This window comes from Peromyscus californicus, unplaced genomic scaffold (assembly GCF_007827085.1).
Source record: "Peromyscus californicus insignis strain IS unplaced genomic scaffold, ASM782708v3 Scaffold_4__1_contigs__length_199733344, whole genome shotgun sequence".
In the NCBI taxonomy this organism is placed as follows: Eukaryota; Metazoa; Chordata; class Mammalia; order Rodentia; family Cricetidae; genus Peromyscus; species Peromyscus californicus.
In genome coordinates this window covers 160,997,837-161,018,161 of record NW_026294562.1, presented here as the reverse complement: position 1 = coordinate 161,018,161, position 20,325 = coordinate 160,997,837, and the positions used below count along the sequence as shown (strand labels likewise).

At 49.0% G+C, this 20,325-nt stretch overlaps 1 protein-coding gene across 2 annotated transcripts in view; it reads right to left on the bottom strand.

Annotated features, from left to right (window-relative positions):
* Window positions 1–20,325, bottom strand: part of Wdr62 (WD repeat domain 62) — a 42,276-nt gene that overhangs the window by 19,007 nt on the left and 2,944 nt on the right. For both annotated transcript variants that reach the window (XM_052761745.1, XM_052761746.1), the window contains exons 2-12: window positions 18,271–18,362; window positions 17,090–17,152; window positions 15,865–15,922; window positions 15,462–15,632; window positions 15,247–15,384; window positions 14,559–14,741; window positions 11,103–11,263; window positions 8,310–8,499; window positions 5,459–5,596; window positions 3,297–3,475; window positions 269–360 (exon numbers count right to left, since the gene is read on the bottom strand). In XM_052761745.1, coding sequence (XP_052617705.1) covers window positions 269–360; window positions 3,297–3,475; window positions 5,459–5,596; window positions 8,310–8,499; window positions 11,103–11,263; window positions 14,559–14,741; window positions 15,247–15,384; window positions 15,462–15,632; window positions 15,865–15,922; window positions 17,090–17,152; window positions 18,271–18,362 — 1,465 coding nt within the window. The remainder of the gene's footprint in view (window positions 1–268; window positions 361–3,296; window positions 3,476–5,458; window positions 5,597–8,309; window positions 8,500–11,102; window positions 11,264–14,558; window positions 14,742–15,246; window positions 15,385–15,461; window positions 15,633–15,864; window positions 15,923–17,089; window positions 17,153–18,270; window positions 18,363–20,325) is intronic.

Sequence of the window (20,325 nt, the reverse complement as noted above, 5' to 3'; positions counted from 1 at the left end):
TTGCAATTTTTCTGTGGGCATTTAACTTTTTAAAAGGAACACCTAACAGCCTGTCCATCCAGAAGATGACGAGCTTATATTCACATGCTCACTCACCCCTTCAGCTGGGGCCTTGAAGAGGCCCTGGGACCAGCACAAGCCTGAAGCTGTCTTGCTCTGTGCAGTCCATACCAACCTGGCCAGTCTAGCCCCAGGGCCCTTCCTGGACTCCCACCAGTTCTGCTTTCTGTGGCTCAGCCCACCTGACCTCAGCGTGCTGTGGGCTCACCTGTCTCAGGCTTGGAGTACTCCAGGCACAGCACCTCGGCATCATGGGCCTCCACCTTGATCAGCTCATCCATGAAGTGCAGCTCGTGGATCCTGGGAGACACACACTGCCAACTGTACCCTGCCCACAGCCCCTCGCCTGGCTCTAGGCCAGTACTGCAGTCTTATTGTGTCAAGCAAAGCAGTCTGAGATGCCCGACCACAGCCTCCCATCCAGAACATGGCTGTGGTAAAGGGAGCAGTGCAGGGACAAGGAGACCACAGTTATGAACCTCTTGTAGTTCAAAAGCCAAAACATAACCCCAGGGACTGAGGATAGTCCTCTGCTGCACATTTTTGCAGAGCTAAATTTCATATAGGCAGTTTGAGGGAAAGGGCAAAGGCCAGAGACCATATTCATGTATTTACCTCTTTTGTTTTCTTAAAAAAAAAAAAAAAAGATTATTTATTCCTTTTTTTGGTGGGTGTGGGGTTGGAGGTGAGAGAGTGGAGGGAGTCCTCAGTATTTAGTCCTGGCTGGCCTGGCACTGGCTATGTAGACCAGGCTGACCCCAGGCTCACAGAGGCCTACCTGTCCCTGTTTCCAACTGCTGTGATTAAAGGCATGTGCCTATTTCTTTTTTTTTTTAATTAATTTATTTATTGTGCATTGGTGTTTTTGCCTGTGTAAGGGTGTCAGTTCCCTAGAACTGGAGTTACAGACAGTTGTGAGCTGCCATGTGGTGCTGGGAATTGAACCCAGGTCCTCTGGAAGAACAGTCAGTGCTCTTAACCACTAGGCCATCTCTCCAGCCCCAATGTGCCTATTTCTTAAAAAATATATATGTTTTCATCTTGTGTGTGTGTGTGTGTGTGCGTGTGTGTCTGCAGAAGAGGGCATCAAATCTCCTAGAGCTATAGTTAAAGTCTGGCAGTAATGAGTTGTCGGACATTGCTACTGGAGACCAAACTCTGGTCCTCTGTGAGAACAGCAGGCGCCCTTAACTACTGGGCTGTCTGTCCAGCTCTTCGCTTTGTTTTCTTTCGGTAGAGCATGCACCATCGTGTTTCATTCATTATCCGTTCTTTTCAAAGACAGGGCTTCTCTCTGTAGACCAGGCTGGCCTGGAACTCTCTCTGTAGACCAGGCTGTCCTGGAACTCAGAGATTCTCCTGCCTCTGTCTCCTGAGTGGGGATTAAAGGCGTGCACCACCACATCTGGCTCATGCCTCATTCATAACGTCTCAAATGTAGACTTCCCTTATTTTTACCACCACAGCTCCTCCACTATCTACTGTGTGAGTTTTAGCCCATCCTTTTCTGGTCTCTCTCACCTCAATAACCCATGTATATAAAAGAGAAGTAAAACTGGGCTTACATACAGCAGGCTCTGCAAGGGGATTAAATCACCAGGTAAACACAGTGCTCAGCCATCACCAGGCATGGGGCGTGTTTGCCATTCATGGAAGAGCTGTCACCATGAGCAATGACACACGCACCTTGCTTAATGCGTGACTGATATTACAACTGTCAGTATTCAAACATCACAGGACTCCACAGGAAAAACTGAAACAACGAAAAACTAGGACAAAAAGATGGTGGGTAAAGGTGCTTGCTGCCAAGACTAGTGACCCGAAGCTCCAGGAACCACACTGGAAAGAGTTGACCCTCCAAGGTTCTCTTCTGACTCCCACACTTGCACTATAAGATGCATGTGTGCACTTGCACACGCACGCATGCAATAAATAAATAAACAAATAAAAAGAAGCTGTTCACTAGGTACCCCATGGTAGCTAGCTGCCCCTTTATGGGCACACGCTTTGCAGTTTCTTCCCACTTGCTCTGTCTTTCAAGACTCAGACGGCCATAGCTGCCACTTACCATCTTACACCAGGTCTCTTGGACAGAGCTCATGCTCTGCTAGCACCCACTAGCTAAGCACGATGGCTGCTCACGCCTATCCTACAATCCTAGCATGCTAGAGGCTGAGGCAGGAGGACTGACACAAGTTCAAGACTAGACAGGGCCACACAGTAAGTTCTAGGCCATTCTGGGATGCCTCCAGTATGAGCCCCTGTCTCAAAAATGAAAACGGGGCTGGGGGATAGCTCAGCGGGTAAAGCACTTGCTGAGTAAGCGAGAGGATCTGAGTTCGGCGTAGAGTGTGCCTCTAACTCCAGGGCTTAGGGCTGTAACAAGGGTCCCGGGGGCTTGCTGGCCGCCGGTCTAGCCAAACTGGTGAGCTTCTGGGTCAGAGAGAGACTGTCTCAAAAATAAGTACAATCAAGTGATAGAGGCAGACATCCAGTCTTGACCTCTAGCCTCCATAGAGGCATGCACACCCACATACACACACACACACACACACACACACACACACACACACACACACACACACACACAAATAAGTAAATAATAAAATAAAAATGAAGACAAATCTGGACATGGTGGTACACACCTGTAATCCAGAACTCAGGGGGTGTGAACAGGAGAATTGCCATATAAGACTGTCTCAAAAAAACCTCACCAGGGGCTGGAGAGATGACTCAGCAGTTAGCACTGGCTGCTCTTCCAGAGGACCTGGGTTTGGTTCCAAACACCTATGTTGGGTGGCTCACTACTACCTATAACTTCAGCTCCAGGGGACGTGACATGTCTTCCGAGGACACACACACACACACACACACACACACACACACACACACACACACACACACCCTCAAACCACCTGGGCCTGCCCTCTCAGTGCACCCACCCCCTGCAGCTGGCTCCTCCCACTGACACTTCAGCCTCAGTACCCGATGCTGTGAGGGTTTCATGAATCTCCCTGTCCAGGGAGGAGGCCATTCCACGCAGCTGCTGAGGTCCTGACAGCCACTATGACCTCAGGCCTTCAGGAGCCCCTCCCAGTTGAAGCCCTGGGGTGCTGCTGGTAACTGCATTACTACTCATGGTCTCCTATTCCCAACCAGCAGCTGAGATGCCAAGACCAGGACTCCTCCCCAGTGCCCTGAGAGCCCCAGCTGGGGCCACCACCAGGGCCACTTGCCTCAGATTTCCACTGCGGTCGCCTGAAGCCAAGTGTTGGCCGTCAGGACTGACCTGCATGACTCGAACCCCAGCTTTCACATCCATGGGTGTCCCATTCTCACTGCCCCGGTCTGGGAAGTGAGACATGTCCTGCAGGTGTTGAATGTCATTCTCCACATATACCACCTTCAGCAGGGTCTGTGGGAAGAGAGGCTAAGGTCAGCTTGCATGGAGCTTACAGCACCTCTGAGTTCAGTGCGTCTCTTGGCAGGGGCCTGAGTAACAACTCAAGCCGGGAGCGGAGCTTCTCCACTCAACTCCAGTCACTGCATTCCTGTCTTCCTTGCAGCTAGACAAGGTTCTGGGCACTGAGAAGGAAAGCAAGTGGGAACGCATCGGCTGCCTTTCCCCTGGGATCTGGCTGCATGGGGCTGACCAATGGCTCGTGAGGATGACAGCTATCTTCTCACATGACAGAATGAAGAGACGGGAGGCCTCCGAGTCTCTGAGAGCTTCCTGGAGCTGGATAAGCTAGCTCCAGACTTCTATTTTAAACATGTGTATGAGTGTTCTGTCTGCATGTATGTACGTGTCCCATGCATGTGCTATGCCCGAGGAGCCCAGAATCAGTCACTGGATCTTCTAGAACTGGAGTTAACTGATTGTTAACTCTCACAGAGTGCTGGGAAAGGACCCAGGTTCTCTTCAAGAGCAGCCAGTGCTCTTAACTGCCGAGCCATTTCTCTAGCCTATAATCCCCCCACTTTTTAAACATTTTTTATTGTTATTTCGTGCACATTTGTGCTTTGCCTGCATGTATGTCTGTGTGGGAGAGTTGGATCCCCTGAAACTGGAGTTACAGGCAGTTATGAGCTGCCATGTGGGTGCTGGAAATTGAACCTGGTTCCTCTGGAAGGGCAGCCAGTGCTCTTAACTGCTGAGCCATCACTCCAGCCTGCCCCCCCTTTAAAAATACAAACCCTTTTACGCATCAGAACACCACACTCTCACAAGAGTTGTAGGGCGTTCTTTTCCTGTTGTTGTTATTCTGTTTTTAAGACAGGGTCTCACGTAGCCCAGGCTGGCCTCAAACTCCTGACCCTCCTACCTCTAATTACAGGTGTGTGACACCACGCCTGGCCAGTTTTGCATTTCCTCTCCTGAAGAAGACAGTGCTATTGGCTGGGGAGGGAAAGAAACAAAGGAGCAGTTCCGTGCATCTCCTGCACTAAAGGCTGCATTACTGCAGCCACACTGACCTTAGAAGGTTTTCCCAGTCACCAAGTTTGGTGTCACCTCGGGGCCTTTGCACAGTTATTCCCCAGGGGTGGAGTCTGTCCCCTCCTCTTTTTACCCCGTCCCTCTGTACTGTGGCGGAAGTGCTTCTTCCAGAAGGTTCTTGCGATGGCATGGGCTAGTGTTACACGTTAGTAGCACCCTGTCCTTTTCTTTCATGGTGCTTCCTGCACTGGTGTTTGCATATGACTTCAAGTTATCCAATTACTGTCTGCCTCTCACAAGACTTGGAGGGGCCACAACAGCAGAAGGGTGTTTTAACATAAAGTACAATACATAGAGAGGTTTGGTTCTCAGCTACCCAGGAAAGCTCCCTTGCTCACCTAGCAGGACTGACCAAAATGTCTTCAGCAAACTGTTTCTCCCCAGCCTCCACCAGACCTCCCCCCACCTCCGCCGGCTCCTGCTAGCACACCAGCTGAGGTTTCCCGTGTGACAGCTACTTAGATGAGGCAAGTCTCTGCCTGGCTCTGCCCATTGTACTCTCCTTGAGTTGTGATGCAAGACTTGGAAGCAAGGTCATTTTCAGTGAAGGTGCTGGACCGCCTGGAGTGACCACACACACACACACACACACACACACACACACACACACACACACACGTGCGCGCGCGCGCACACACGCAGGCGTACACACATACATACACACACCACAAACACACCCCCCCCACACACCCCACACACAGCAGAAGTCAGGTGGAAAAGAGAGAAGACTGATCATGCCACCACCACAGAAAGGGAGGGAGAAAGAAAGAGAGCGACACAAGAAGGGACAAGAGTGCCCCATCTCGGTTCCTGGATCCTGCCCCTGGGGAAACCTCACATCTTGTTCCACAGGGAAGACTTCCCTGCTCCTAGAAATCAGACTACAATGAAGCAACTCACGTCACTGAAGATGTTTTTCTGCCACTGAGTGTCAGAGCTGCTACCCATATTCCAGAAGCGGATGGTGTTGTCTGAGGAACAAGTCAGAAAAGACCCGGATGGCAGGCAGGCTCTCTGATCTTCAAACTCAGGATACACCTGCAGCCCAGAGAACAAGGCAGTGCTGGGATGATGGATGATGACCATGTACTGTTGCATGTGGGCAAAAATCTAAGCTAAAGCTTGAGATGGTGGTGGACCATGCCTGTAATCCCAGCAGTTGGGAGCTGAGACAGTTGGGATCAGAAGTTCATTTCAGACTTACCTACGTACTGAGTTCAAAACTAGCCTGGGCTACAAGAGACCTTGTCTCAAATAGAAAGAAAGAAAAACCAGCCAGGCAGTGATGACACATGCCTCTAATTCCAGCACTTGGGAGGCAGAGGCAGGTGGATCTCTGAGTTCAAGGCCAGACTGGGCTACAGAGTGATTTCTGGTCAGCCAGGGCTGCACAGGGAAACCCTGTCTTGTGTGTGTGGGGGGAAACAAAGAAAAAAGAAAGAAAAAACACTTTGAGGACTACTTAACAAGATCTTGCCTCAAAACAGAAACAAAAACAACAAACAAACAAACAAACAAAGCCAGGAGCAGTGGTGTAAGCTAGCACTTGGGAGGCAGAAGCAGATGCCTCTCTTTGAGTTCAAGGCCAGCTAGGACCATACGGTGAGACCCTGTCTAAAAGTGTGTGAGTGAGTGTGTGTGTTTCCCAGATAGAAATAAAAATAGAAAGAAAACAAAACATGTGACCATTTTCAGAATTGAATAACTGCCACTCTTCAACTCTGGTATATATGATGTGGAAAAAAGCAAATGAATAACAGGACATTCTCATTCTGTAACTTTCTGGGCCTTTGACAACTAAGAGTCACCTAGTGTCCTTAATGATTTAATAACTGGCAAGATGGGGATATACTTGATGGTAGGGTACTTACATAGTATAGATAAAGCCCTGGGTTCAGTCCTAAGTAGAAAAATGAAAGCAAAATCTAAACAACAACAACAACAACAACAAAAATACTCATGCCAGTTCCCACTGAAAAATGAACAGAGGTTTTCAAAAACTGGCTGGGTCCAGGCCTGGGACAAGAAATGTACAAGATGAAGTGGAAGTATCTTGGTAACCACCAGCAAGGTGCTACCAAAGACTACCAGGGGGCTTCCAACACCAGAAGCCAATGTAAAGAAGCTCCCATTGACCCAGAATGAACAAGTTGAACTCTAACAATGTTAAAGGTGATGGACAAAAGCATATCCCACATATTGAAACATATGAGTTTATATAATGCTATGAACTGAAACAACCAGGTATGCTCAGCAGGCAGAGAACCAATTGGTTGTCTTGGGAATGGGAAGTAAAGGCAAAAATCAAGCATTATCCAGCCATCACTGCATGAAGTGTCTACCAAGTGACCAAATGTTACACAAAAAGAAGAGACTCATTAATGTGAGTGGGCCAACTAACAAAGAGAACCGACAGCATGAGAATATCCCATAGTGAACCCCTCAATAAGAAATGGATCTGACCGGGCGGTGGTGGCGCACGCCTTTAATCCCAGCACTCGGGAGGCAGAGCCAGGCGGATCTCTGTGAGTTCGAGGCCAGCCTGGTCTCCAAAGCGAGTTCCAGGAAAGGCGCAAAGCTACACAGAGAAACCCTGTCTCGAAAAACCAAAAAAAAAAAAAAATAAATAAAAAAAAATAAAAAAAAAAAGAAATGGATCTGGGGGCTGGAAAGATGGCTCAGAGATTAAGAGCACTGGCTGCTCTTCCAGAGGTCCTGAGTTCAATTCCCAGCAATCACATGGTGGCTCACAACCATCTGTAATGAGATCTGGTTCCCTCTTCTGGCACGCAGGCATACATGGGGCAGAACACTGTATACATAGTAAGTCTTAAAAAATGAAGTGGAGGGGCTGAAGAGATGGCTCAGTGATAAGACTGTTCTTCCAGAGGACCCAGGTTCAATTTCCAGCACCCACATGGCAGTTCATAACTGTCTATAATTCCTGTTCCAGGGGATCTGATGCCCTCAATACAGACATACCTGCAGGCAAAACACCAATGTACATAAAATAAATAAATTAAAAAAATAAGAAATGGATCTGAGCATTGAATCTCAATATCTGCTAATAATAGTCAGCTTTTTCTTATTCTTTAAAACAACTTTATTTTTATTTTATGCTTATGAGTGCTTTGCCTGTATGTATGTACACCACGTGCATACAATGCCCACAGAGGTCAGGAGAGGGAATGATGATCTGGAACTGGAGTTACAGGCCGTTATGAACCACCACTCACATCCAGGTTCTCTGCAAGAGCAGCAAGTGCTCTTAACCACTGAGCCATCTCCGTTCAGTCTCTGAACAGAGCTTTGGAACATCTTTTCCTTCCTTTTGTTCTCTTTATCACAGGGTCTCACTTTCCATACAGCCTGGCTGGTCTGGAACTTGCTATGTACACTAGGCTGGCCTTGAACTCACAGAGATCTGGCAGCCTCAGCCTTCATAACACTGGGATTAAAGCACACTTGGGTCATCAATCCTGTCCAAGTTTTTCTTTTCTTTCTCTGAGACAGGTTCTCATGTACCCCAGGTTGGCCTTGAATATTCTGCACAGCCACGGATGACCTTGAACTCCTAATCTGCCTGCCTCTACATCTCAAGTACTGGGATTACAGGTGCGTACCAAGCCCAGCTCAATTTGTGTCTTTTGACACAATGGTTACATGGGTTCTCTAAGCTCTAGGGAATACATGAGCTGAGCCCCAGTGGAGACACAGTTGGACAAAGAGAAGGAGGGAAAGAGGGTCTCACCTCCACATTCCAGACGAAGGAGCTATGGAAGAGCTCTGACCACATTTTGCTGACTTCATTGATGTCCTTGACATCCCAGATATAGATGCTGTGGTCCTTATAGACACAGGAGAGCCACTCGTGGATGGGGTCAAAGGTCAGTGCCACTGTATCTGGGTAGACTGCTTCTGCTTTTCTGTGGAAGAAGAAGCTACCGAAGCCATATGGGTTAGTCACCATCAATGCCAGCAAGCCACTCCTGCGGCTCTGTGGCTGGCCATCTTTCTATTCTACTTCCATGCCCTGTCCTCTCTTTTCTTTTGTTTTGCTCCTAACGTAAGCTGCAAACTGAAAATGCCTGGGTCTGACCCTGAGAGCACACTCTTTTGCATGATGACTGTATTTATTATTTATTGCTACATTAGAAATGAAAAGAAGACTGTGAGAAGCTACAAAAGCATGCAGCTTCACGGAGATCACGAGACAGTGGTGATACCCACTGTAGTTTGGTTAAAATTGGCTTGCCCTGTAGGTGGTGCAAGGACCACACACTTGATGGTCATCAGTGGTGAGATAATCAACAGCACCTTCCATCTGGAATTTACACACCAATGAGAACACTGAAATAATTCAAACTCAAGTATGGTGGCGAACATCTTTAATCTTAGCACTGGGAGGTGGATGCAATTGGATCTCTAAGGTCAAAGCTAGTCTGGTCTACAGAGAGTTTAAGAATAGCCAGGGATGCACAGAAAAGCCCTGTGCGCCCCCCCCCCCCCCCCCGGCGGTGGCGGTGGGGGGGTGGCGGGGGGGGGGGGGAATAAATTCAAGGGAAAATCGGCTACTACTACAGCCAGGAAGTAGAAGCCATCAATGGTGTCTCTAGTCTCTACAGACTCAGGTTAACAAAATCCAGTCTAAAAAGGAAGAGTCCTCTGAGGGCATTCTGAGTTGCTCTTTTTTAAATCCTGGGGGTTTGTTGTTGTTTATTTTGTGTGCAGGGGTGCTTTGCCTTAATGCATGTCTGCATCACGTGTATGCTTGGGACCCATAAAGGCCAGAAGAGGGTACCAGATCCTCTGGGAGTTATGAGCCTTGATGTGGGTGCTGGGAATAGAACCCAGGTCCTCTGGAAGAGCAGCCAGTGCTCTTTTTTTAAAAAAATATTTATTTATTACATATACAGTGTTCTGTTTGCATGTATCCCTGCACGCCAGAAGAGGGCGCCAGATCTCATTACAGATGGTTGTGAGCCACCATGTGGTTGCTGGGAATTGAACTCAGGACCTCTGGAGGAGCAGCCAGTGTTCTTAACCTCTGAGCCATCTCTCCAGTCCGCAGCCAGTGCTCTTAATCACTGAGTCATCTCAGCAGTTCCTTGTTTTAGTTTTGTTTTAGAGATAGGATCTTACTATATAGCTGGCCTGGAACTTGCTGCGTAGACCAGGATGGCCTTGAACTTACAAAGATCTGCTGCAGTGTGTGTCACAATGACCAGCTGAGTTACTGCCTGATTATCATTTCTACTCCCATTCCATTCACCCCAAGATCCTGTCCATTTCCGTCCAGAGGGAAAATGAGCATCTTCCTCAGGCCTCCTCTCTTCTGTCTGGCCTCATTAGTAACTGACCCCAACTGCAGGGCAGGGCTGAGGTAGGGCGGTCCTAGACCTTGGGTCTCCTACAGGCGACAGCCCACTTAGTGCTCGCTGTGCACTACTCAAGTCTCATCACTCCCAGGAGAAGTGGTGTTGTTTCACAGACCCAGAGGGGCACACTGACGACCTGAGACCACACAGTGCGTTATAGCAGGTGGGGGAGCTAGGCAATACGCCATAATCTGTGGCTTGCTCAACTCTCTCTTTCCTTATACACCGAGTGTGTCACCCCTCCAGCTTTCTTTTGGAGAAGCTGCTGGCCTAGGAGCCAACAATCTACAAAGAGGTAGCCCACCACTGTTAGATACCCATGCCACTTTCCCCAAGTGAGACTTATGACAAAGGGAACAGCTTGGCCCTTCCCTCCACTTTGGACATGGCATTCAAATGATTCTGCATTCAAGAACTTACCATGCAACCCCCTGTGGCCACCCCTCAAACCTCAGAAGAGACACAGGCTCATCCAGCTGGTCTCCACCAGCGTTCCAGCCACCCAGTCTCACAGCCCTTTGCTAGTCCTGCAACATACAACATTCGGTGCGCTGTCCTTTATGGCATTTAACTTGCTGTCAACACTGCTGGCCTCTCATACCAGACACTCAGTGGCCATAGCCCCGCCCAGCATGCTTCTAAGTCACTGCTTCCTTTCAGCATTCTCTCATGTGGGTACTTTTCATGGAGCTCCCTCCCTGTGCCAAGGTTTCTTGGCACAGAAAATTTCTTGGCAGTGATTTCCTTTTTGTTTGTTTGCTTTCCTCCTCCTCCTCCTTCTTCTCCTTTTTTTTTTTTTTTTTTTTGAGACAGGGTTTTTCTGTGGGGCCCTGGCTGTCTTGGAATTCACTCTGTAGACCAGGCTCGCCTCACACTCAGAGATCCACCTGCCTCTGCCTCCCCAGGGCTGGGATTAAAGGCGTGTGTCACGACTCCTGGATGCCACAGAGATTTTGCTGGCTCGAATTCCTACTTTCCGCCTTGGGCTGCCACTGAGTAGCTGCTTTGTAAATACCTCTGGAATAGGACTTTTATGCCTTATTCACTGCCATTACTGCTCAGAGCTAAGAGTGATCATTGGTATTTACAGTGTGGACACTCAGGTGGATGGACGCCAGTGAATAGACTCCCAACACACCCCCCCCCCCCCCAGTGCAGGACAGTACCTGGAGTCCAGGCCCTGTGCCACGTCTACTCCCAGGTAGTGCGGCTTGGGCAGGTTGGTGAGGTACTGCAGGCTATGGGCCTGGAAGATGCGGACTATCCCATCTGTGCATCCACAGAAGATCAGTTCCTCACTGACACACAGGCAGGAAGACAAGGAGACCTGAGGGGACATACTCAAGTGGATTTGGTGTTTTATAGTATTTTGAAATCAGAATATAGCAACAGTCATCACTGAAGATGTGTCAACATGCAGACAAGAGGCATGACTTGGGGCAGAACTGTCACTGCTATTCACAGAGGAACTTAACTGTATGTAAAAAATTTGTCAGGGATGGAGAGATGGCTCAGCAGCTAAGAACACTTGTTCTTGAAGAGGACCCAAGGTCAACTCACAGCCACATGGTGCCTCACAACTATCCATAACTCCAGTTCCAGGGGATCCAATGCCCTCGCCTCACCTCCACAGGCAGCAGGCTCACAGGTGGTGCACATGCATACGTGCAGGCAGAACGCTCATACACATAAAATAAAAAAATACATAAATCCGCTGGGCGGTGGTGGCGCACGCCTTTAATCCCAGCACTTAGGAGGCAGAGGCAGGCGGATCTCTGTGAGTTCGAGGCCAGCCTGGTCTCCAAAGCGAGTTCCAGGAAAGGCGCAAAACTACACAGAGAAACCCTGTCTCGAAAAAACCAAACCAAACCAAACAAAACAAAACATAAATCCGAAGAGTACCTTTCCAGCAGTTACTTAGGCAGGTCACTGACAGTAACTGGGCTGAAGTTTAGACCAGAACTCTAGAAAGACTGCAGTTTTCTATAGGGCTTAATTTAATTTATGAGTCATTTGGTGCTCTCTCAAAGCTCGTGCTCTCTCTCTCTATTTTTTTTTTTTTTTTTGAGATGGGGTCTCACTATGGGGCTAAACTGGAATTTCTGGCAATCCTCTGGCCTCAGCTTTCCAGATTCGAGGACCAAGTGCAACACCACACTTTACAAAGCAGAAGTGTTTCCTTGCACCAGTAGTGGTGGTGTATAACTACAAAAGCTGAAGCCAAAGGATCACAAGTTTGAGGCCAGCCTGGTCTACATAATGAGACCTTGTCTAAATAAAAACAAACAAAATAGCTTTTAACTCACTTTAAAGTTGCTTAAGTTCTAGAAAGATTAAAAGAAAATTAAAAAAAAGATGTTCAGGGCTGAAGAGATGGCTCATCAGTTACAAGTGTTTCCTTCTCTAGAAGAGGATCGGGAGCTTCCCAGTGCTCACATCAGGCAGCTCACCACCCCTGCAATTCCAGGGCCACTGGATCCTATACCATCTTCTGGCCTCCATGAGCACCTGTGCTTCTGTGTGCAGACACAGACACACACACAGACATCCTACGCTCACACTCACCATTGTGACACTGTAACAATTAAAAATAAACACATATTTTGTTTTAAATGATGTTGGGGGCTACAGAGACGGCTCAGTGGCTAGGGGTGATCTTTTAGAGTGCTCTTCTAGAGGACTCTCGGAACACAGTCCAAGAACGGAGCTCTGTGTGGAGACTTCTGAGCACCTGAGAGAAAACTCCAAGAAACCAAGACAAGAGTCTTGTGATCTGTTTCTTCAAAAACATGGATTTAAGCCAAGAGGTGGTGGCACTCGCCTTTAATCCTAGCACTCGAGATACAGACTTGTCTATAGAGCAAGTTCCAGGACAGCCAGGGCTACACAGAGAAACCCTGTCTCAAAAAAACAAAATCCAGAACCAAACAAACAAAACATGGAATTGTTCTTAGATGATGCTTTTGTGCCCCTCCCAGGTGTAGCAGACAGGAGCGAGTTTACTTCAGATTATTCATTACAACTGGCTATTGTTACTAGCTTATATGCCTCTGGAAAAACTGGCTATTGTTACTAGCTTATATGCCTCTGGAAAAACTGGCTATTGTTACTAGCTTATATGCTTCTGGAAAAACTGGCTATTGTTACTAGCTTATATGCCTCTGGAAAAACAACTGGCTATTGTTACTAGCTTATACGCCTCTGGAAAAACTGGCTATTGTTACTAGCTTATATGGCTCTGGAAAAACTGGCTATTGTTACTAGCTTATATGCCTCTGGAAAAACATGTTTCTGCCACTTGAGGTTTGCCCTTGTGATTGTACACTTTGCTCAGGTGACCTTGCTTAACCCTCAGAGTATAAACTGTCTGATGCTCTGAACAAAGCTGGCTACTGCATGAGGATTTAGTCCGCCTCATTCATTAGCTCTATTCTCCCAGGTCCCACCGCCTCTAGAGTGGTGACTTAAGACTAGAGTTCGGGTCCCAGCACCAACATTGGTCAGTTCATACTGTCTGTAACTTGAGCTCCAGGGAACATGACGCCCTCTTCTGGCTTCTTTGGGCACCTGCACTCACTTACACAAACACACATACACATAAGTAAAAATAAAATAATCTTTTTTTTTTAAGCGACACTTAAGTTCCTAGAAAACAGACAAAATTTGGAACTCTTCCACATGCTATAAGTCATGAAGGCAAGTTCTGGGGGCAGTCACAGAGGCCAGCTGGGAAAAGGAGCAAAAAGCCCATCTCTCCCACCCACTGTCAATGGGTAACTGAGCTTGGAGCAGGGTGATCTTGTGGACTCAAACTCAGGCACTAGGACAAAAAAATAAAACAAAACTCTGCAACTTATTAAAACACTGACCTTTAGTCTAAAATTTTGTTTTGCAGAGTCTTTTCTTTTTCTTTTTGGTTTTTCGAGACAGGGTTTCTCTGTGTAGTTTTGGTGCCTGTCCTGGATCTTGCTCTGTAGACCAGGCTGGCCTCGAACTCACAGAGATCTGCCTGGCTCTGCCTCCCAAGTGCTGGGATTAAAGGTGTGTGCCACCACCACCCGGTGCGGAGTCTTTTCTTTTTTGACAGGAAAAATAGTAGGTTCATGATATTTAAAAAAAAAAAAAAAGTCTCCTGCATATTATCTCATGTGACTTCCTTGTCAACTTTAAGGAAGGTATTTCCATTTAATTTTTGTTTGTTTCTTGTTTTTCGAGACAAGGTTTCTCCGTATAGCCCTGGCTGTTCTGGAACTCACTCTGTAGACCGGGCTGGCCTGAATCAGCAGAGATCTATCTGCCCCTGCCTCCCGAGTGCTGAGATTAAAGGTGTGCGTCACCACCTCCTGGCTCACAGGGAACCTGTGTAGTCAGTCACTACCTTGATGCCAGGCAGGGGGGTGCACACCTGCTATGCCAGCCCTCAGGAGGCGGAGGCAGGAGGATCAGGAGTCTGAGGACAGACTCAGCTTCACAAGGAAGGGGAGACCCTGTCTATGACAAAACACAAAACACCTCAGTCCCTCCCGAAAGAACCAGCAGGTGCAGTGCACAGTGGAGTACCCCTGGATACACTAAGGACAGAGTAGCTCCCCAGCTGACGGCTGGCAGAGAGAGGTGGGTACCTTCAGGTTGATCCACTTGTCCAGCATCCTCTTCTCATTGAACTGGCAGAGGAGGCCAGAGTAGGACACACAGAAGGTATTGCCCGCCATCCGGCCCCGGCCGCAGGCCACACCACAGAAGATGTTGTTGTGCAGCTCACCCAGGATGCCTGAGCGCCCCACCAGGGGCACTGTGCCAGTCACCTGGAAGCACAGGAGGACATGTTAGAGACTACCCCCTTGCCTAGTGCTCAGCTGTGCTCAGTGGGCCCTTACTGACACAGCGGACAGGAGGCCTTTTTTGTTTGTTTTGTTTTTCTCTGTGTGGCCCTGGCTGTCCTGGATCTCACTCTGTAGACCAGGCTGGCCTCGAACTCACAGAGATCCGCCTGGCTCTGCCTCCCGAGTGCTGGGATTAAAGGCATGTGCCACCACCGCCTGGCTGACAGGAGGACTTTTAAGAAGTCCTCCATGTGGAGGAGAAGAGCAGAACCCACACTTGGGCAGCGAGGCCAAGAGGCAGTGGTCCAATGGTGAGTCCTGGCCTGGGGCACAGTCCAGCAGGGCTTACTAGTCAGCACCTGGACGCCTGAGAAGCTTGATGACCTGTGAGACCACGACTTCCAAGTCCGAGGTGGACACAGGAGCCTACGCTGCCACTGCTGCGAGGGACTCTCCAAGACCTGACGGGATGGGGACAAAAGCTCACCTTTGCTTCCGTGGAGACTTCTAAGAACCAAAACCTCACATGCCGATTCCCAACGGTGACAAAATAGCTGCTGTCCTCAGAGAAGGAGAGGGCGATGACTCTACATGACACCTTGTTGGAGGCCACCACAATGTCTTTCTGAAAGAGCGGGTGCAGACTAAGGTGCTGGCGACTCCCTGCCTGCCCATATGCCCACGGGACCACTGGGTTCTCACCTTCCAGTCCCAGACATTGAGGACCATGTCATGTTGGTAGCCCATGGACACGATGTGCTTCATATTGGGTGAGAAGGCCACACAGGCCACACCATACTTGTGGCCCAGCATCTCTGCCACCTGAGTTTTTTCCTCCACATCCCAGATGCGTACAGCTGGCCTGTGCCCGTTCTGGGGGTAGGGTGGGAGGGTAAGGTATTATTACTGCTGAACAGTGTGCCAGGCAGGGTTAGAGGGGCTGTTTAAGCTGAAGTTGACATTGCTACAACTTGTTCCCAAAAGCCACCTCCCATATCTGCCACAGGCCTTTTCTGAAACCGGGAGCCAATAAGGGATTCCCAGGCCTGCTGGAAGCAGAAGAGATAGCTCCAAGACCTTTCCCACCTGCTCAGGCAAGACTCACCTCTCCTGTCACTATGTACTTCCCATCTGGGGAGAAGGCCAGAGCACTCAGGGACTTCCTAGGGACAAGGAAAGAGTCATCACTGGTTCCACCAAGGGTGACTATGCTCTCAGCATTCTGCCCGCTCCTGGTCCCCAAGGCTGGGGAAAGGCTTGGAGGACTGAGCGCCAGCTCCTCCTACACAGCCAGCGTAGCTTGTGTGCTCAGCATGGCACTCAGGGAAGCAGAACAAAAGCAAAGGGCTCTTCCTCCCTCAGCACCGAACACTGCAGAGCCCGGATGGAGAGCCCGCTTTCCTCCCCAGTGAGCTTCCCAAGGCCCCCCCACCTGAACACGACCCTGAAACTCAGCCGCAGGACCCAGTACAGCCTTGGCCTAACTAGCGAAGTGGTGCTCATGGGAGGACGCCGGTAGACAAGGCACAGATACAGCTTATTGAATGCCTAGAAACCCTGACACCTGAAATGCTTCTGATACTCCATGTGCGCACATATGCACGTGGAGGCCAGAGGTCAACTTTCGGGGGAGCGGCTCCTCAGGAGTTCTCTACCCTATTTTCTTGAGACAGGATTTCTTGATGGGATGCAGGGCTCACCAGTTAGGCTAGACTGGCTACCCAGTGAGCCCACAGGGATCCCCATCTCTACCTTCCCAACACTGGAAATATAAGCACATGTCACCACACCTAACTTTTTTGGGGGGTGGGAGTGGGGTTTTGAGACAGGGTTTCTCTGTGTAGCCCTGGCTGTTCTGGAACTTGCTCTGTAGACCAGGCTGGCCTCGAACTCAGAGATCTGCCTGCCTCTGCCTCCCAAGTGCCACACCTAACTTTTCCTGTGGGTCCTGGGGACTGGATTTGGGTCCTCATGCTTGCATGGCAAGCATTTCACAGACGGAGCTGTCTCTCCAGCTCCTGTCTCGTTTACTCTGAACTAGCCTGAACAGGGACTGAAGGCCAGACTAGCTGGCCTGCTGTTTAGAAGCAAGGCCATGTCCAGATTGTATAATGTTAGCTCCTCCTTTATTTCAGCTCTAGAGGGTAGATTCTTGTCTCTGCTCATCGCTAGGTTGCCAATACCTGGAACAGTACCTAGTACAAAGTAGGTCCTGTGAACATTGCGGAGTAAATGAGTCACCACCCATGACTATCCCCAGTCTCTGTGGGGAAGGATTTGGGACAGCACCCTGGTCCCCCAACCCCACCCCACGCCCAGGCCCAGCCTACCTGGTAGTGTTAAAGATATGCTGCTGCTTGTTCTCTTTGGGGTTCAAGATCACCACCACACAGCTGGGGAAAAGAAAACATGTCTCAACTGGGGGGTTGGGAGAAGCACTGGGTTCAGGGATGATTCCCTCGCCAAGGAAAAGCCCATGTATTAACATGGCTCCTTTTCTTTCTGTTTCCTTGTCTCATTATGCAGCCTAGGCTAGCTTTGAACTCCTCCTGCCTCAGGCTCCTGTGCCAAGGAGCTTTTGCTTTTGGTGGTGTTGAGGATGGAACCCAGGGTCTTAAATATGCTAGGCAAGCACTCTACCCCTGATTACCTCTCCAGCTTTTATAAGGCTCCCTCTAGGCAGAAGATCCTGTTTCAGGTTCCCCCTTCCTCCAGACAGTAACGCGGAGAAATCTTGGGCACCTGTCATTATTAATATAGTCTTAAACAGAAACAAGCACTTCCTTTGTGGGGACTATTCTGGCAGGCCCTAGGCTTATGGCTATAATAGCCTTAAATCTTCACAGTTGCTTGGTTAGGCCAAGGGTTCTTTAGATCTGATATAGAGGAATGAAGCCCAAAGAGGGCAAGTCGTTTGCACAGTCAACCAGAAGGTCAGAAATGGAGTGCGGATGTGAATGTACCCCAGCTGGATTTAAGAGCCCAGCCTGTCCTCCATCCTGGACTGTTTCCCAAGGTCTCATTAATAGATACTGCTTGTTACTATGAGTCTATTCAGCCCTATCTTGCTCGGGGGGTGGGAGAGAAGGCTCTTTCACTGCCTGAGCAGGGCCAAGCTAGATCAGTATTTCTGGACAAAATCCAATCTCCTTCAGTTCTCTCAGCTACCCGAGTGGAGTGGAGTGTTACTAGGTAGAAGCAGAGGTTCTAAGTAGGGCATATGTAGAAGAGCTGGACATGAATTTGGGTCTCATCCACTGGAGTTTCCTATAATTGCTACCACCTTCACATCTGTAGTCATGATTAAAAGGCTTTCCAAGCACTGACTTGCCAGGTGCTGTTCTAGACACTGATGGGCTTGTGAAGAGGATGGAGACCTTGCCACAGCCCTCAGAGGGAGAAGCATTATCTATATCCTACAGATGGGAAGTCAAGGCCCAGAAAGATGCAATGATTTCAATTCCAAATTCCTAACCAGCGACCAGCTGCTGAAGCCCACCCATGTGCTTACCCTGCCAGGTAGGCTACATGACCCGTGCCAGGGTCACAGGTTAGCCCACTGCTGTTCTGGGCTGTGATGCCAAGCACCTTCTCAAGTGTCACCTGCAAATGAAAGGGCTGTCAGAAAACATGCTCTAGTGGGCCCCACATGGCACAGCTGCTCAGTCAGGAGTCTAAGGGCACTCCACACACGCCCCTGAGCGTCGGAAGTCATGCTGGTTACCAGCAACGGGCACTTGACTTGACAGCATTCCCTTGCCTGCTGCAAGAGAAACAAGAGCTAGCAAGGAAGGAACCGGGCCTGTAGGGAGGGAGACTGCCCGGTGACAAAGCGACCTGTGATAAGTGTCAAGGATGATCATGGATGAAAGACATAAGGCCTGACAATCCGTGAGGAAGAGGATCACAAGCACCCTTGTTTACAGACAAGCCACAAGCTCCGCAGCTGGCGAGTGGCCCTGGTGCAGTGCCAACCAAGGTGCTCTGTTCCAATGCTAGCACTTCAGGCCACACAGGGTGGACACAGCACTGAGCAAAAGCAGATAGTGTCCCCTCATCAAATTCAGTCTAGAGTTTTCCACAAGTAGAGAAATAAGTCACACTAAGAACATCATTTCAACAGGTTGAAGATCGAGCTCAATAACAGAACGCTTGCCTAGCAAATATAAGGCACTGAGTCCTTATCACAATCACAGGGGTGTGCGGGCACACGCTTACTGAGTCCTTATCACAAACACAGGGGTGTACGGGCACACGCTTACTGAGTCCTTATCACAAACACAGGAGTGTACGGGCACACGCTTACTGAGTCCTTATCACAATCACAGGGGTGTGCGGGCACACGCTTACTGAGTCCTTATCACAATCACAGGGGTGTGCGGGCACACGCTTACTGAGTCCTTATCACAATCACAGGGGTGTGCGGGCACACACACTGAGTCCTTATCACAGTCAGGCACTGTTCTAAGCAGAGCTCCTCAACACACATGACCACCTTATGATACAATCACTACTGTCATCCGGAGCAAACAGAGCCCCAGAGCAGCCACCCATGAAGAGGAGCCGCTGCCAGGATTCTGGTACAGTCAGTCAAGCAACAGCACTCAAGGGTCTTACACGCTCATTAGTTTTATAGGGCTTTAGTGTAACTGGACATTTTTAGAGTACAGCTTTTGTAAGCCAGATGATCTCTGGGGTGTGCTGTCAAATGAGAAAAAAATAAATAACATCACCCCAAACACAATAACAAGAGTATTTAGTAGAGTACCTGCAATGTGCCTAACAGGTGTTCTGAGGCTTAAGATATGTGTGCCTACAGAATTTCACAGGTACCCTTCGAGGAGGCTGGGTAAGGTGGCACACTTCTGTGATTCCAGTACTTGGAAAGCTGGAGAAGTATAAGTTTGAGGTCAGTCTGGGCTATATAATAAGACCCTGTATCACAGACAAAACAAATCAAGTCATAAAAGCTAGTGTGGTGTGAGAGATTCTACATCATCATTCTTGTTTTACAGCCGGGACTGAGGCATGGCAAAGTTCCTAACCTGCTAAAGAAACAGAGTATTGAAGCTCAGGCGTCAGTCCAGAGGCCGGGCCAGACCACCTTACTGTGCCCCTTTCTGTATGTGCTTCTGCCATTCTCCTCCATGCAGCTTAAGAACACACAAGGCACTTTCAGGAGCATGAAAGGGCCCCGAGGGAGAGTTAACGTGGGTGTCTCTAGACTGGGATTCCAGAACCCCGCTCTGGACAGGAATATTCAGGCTGAGACTTGAAGAATGGGAAGGAGCCAGAGAGAGACTACAGCCAAACACCCAGGCACACAAACATCAAATGCAAAGTCCAAGGATAGACTAGAACTTGCAACTTCAGGAAAACAGAAAGCAGGCCAGTACAGCTGGACCTCAGTGACAGGGAGGACATAGAAGGAAGGTACAGCCAGACAGGTGGTAATGGTGCACACCTTTAATCCCAGTCCTCAGGAGGCAGATGCCAGCCTGGTCTACAGAGTGAGTTCCAGGACAGCCAGAGCTATACAGAAAAATCCTATCTTGAAAAACCAAAA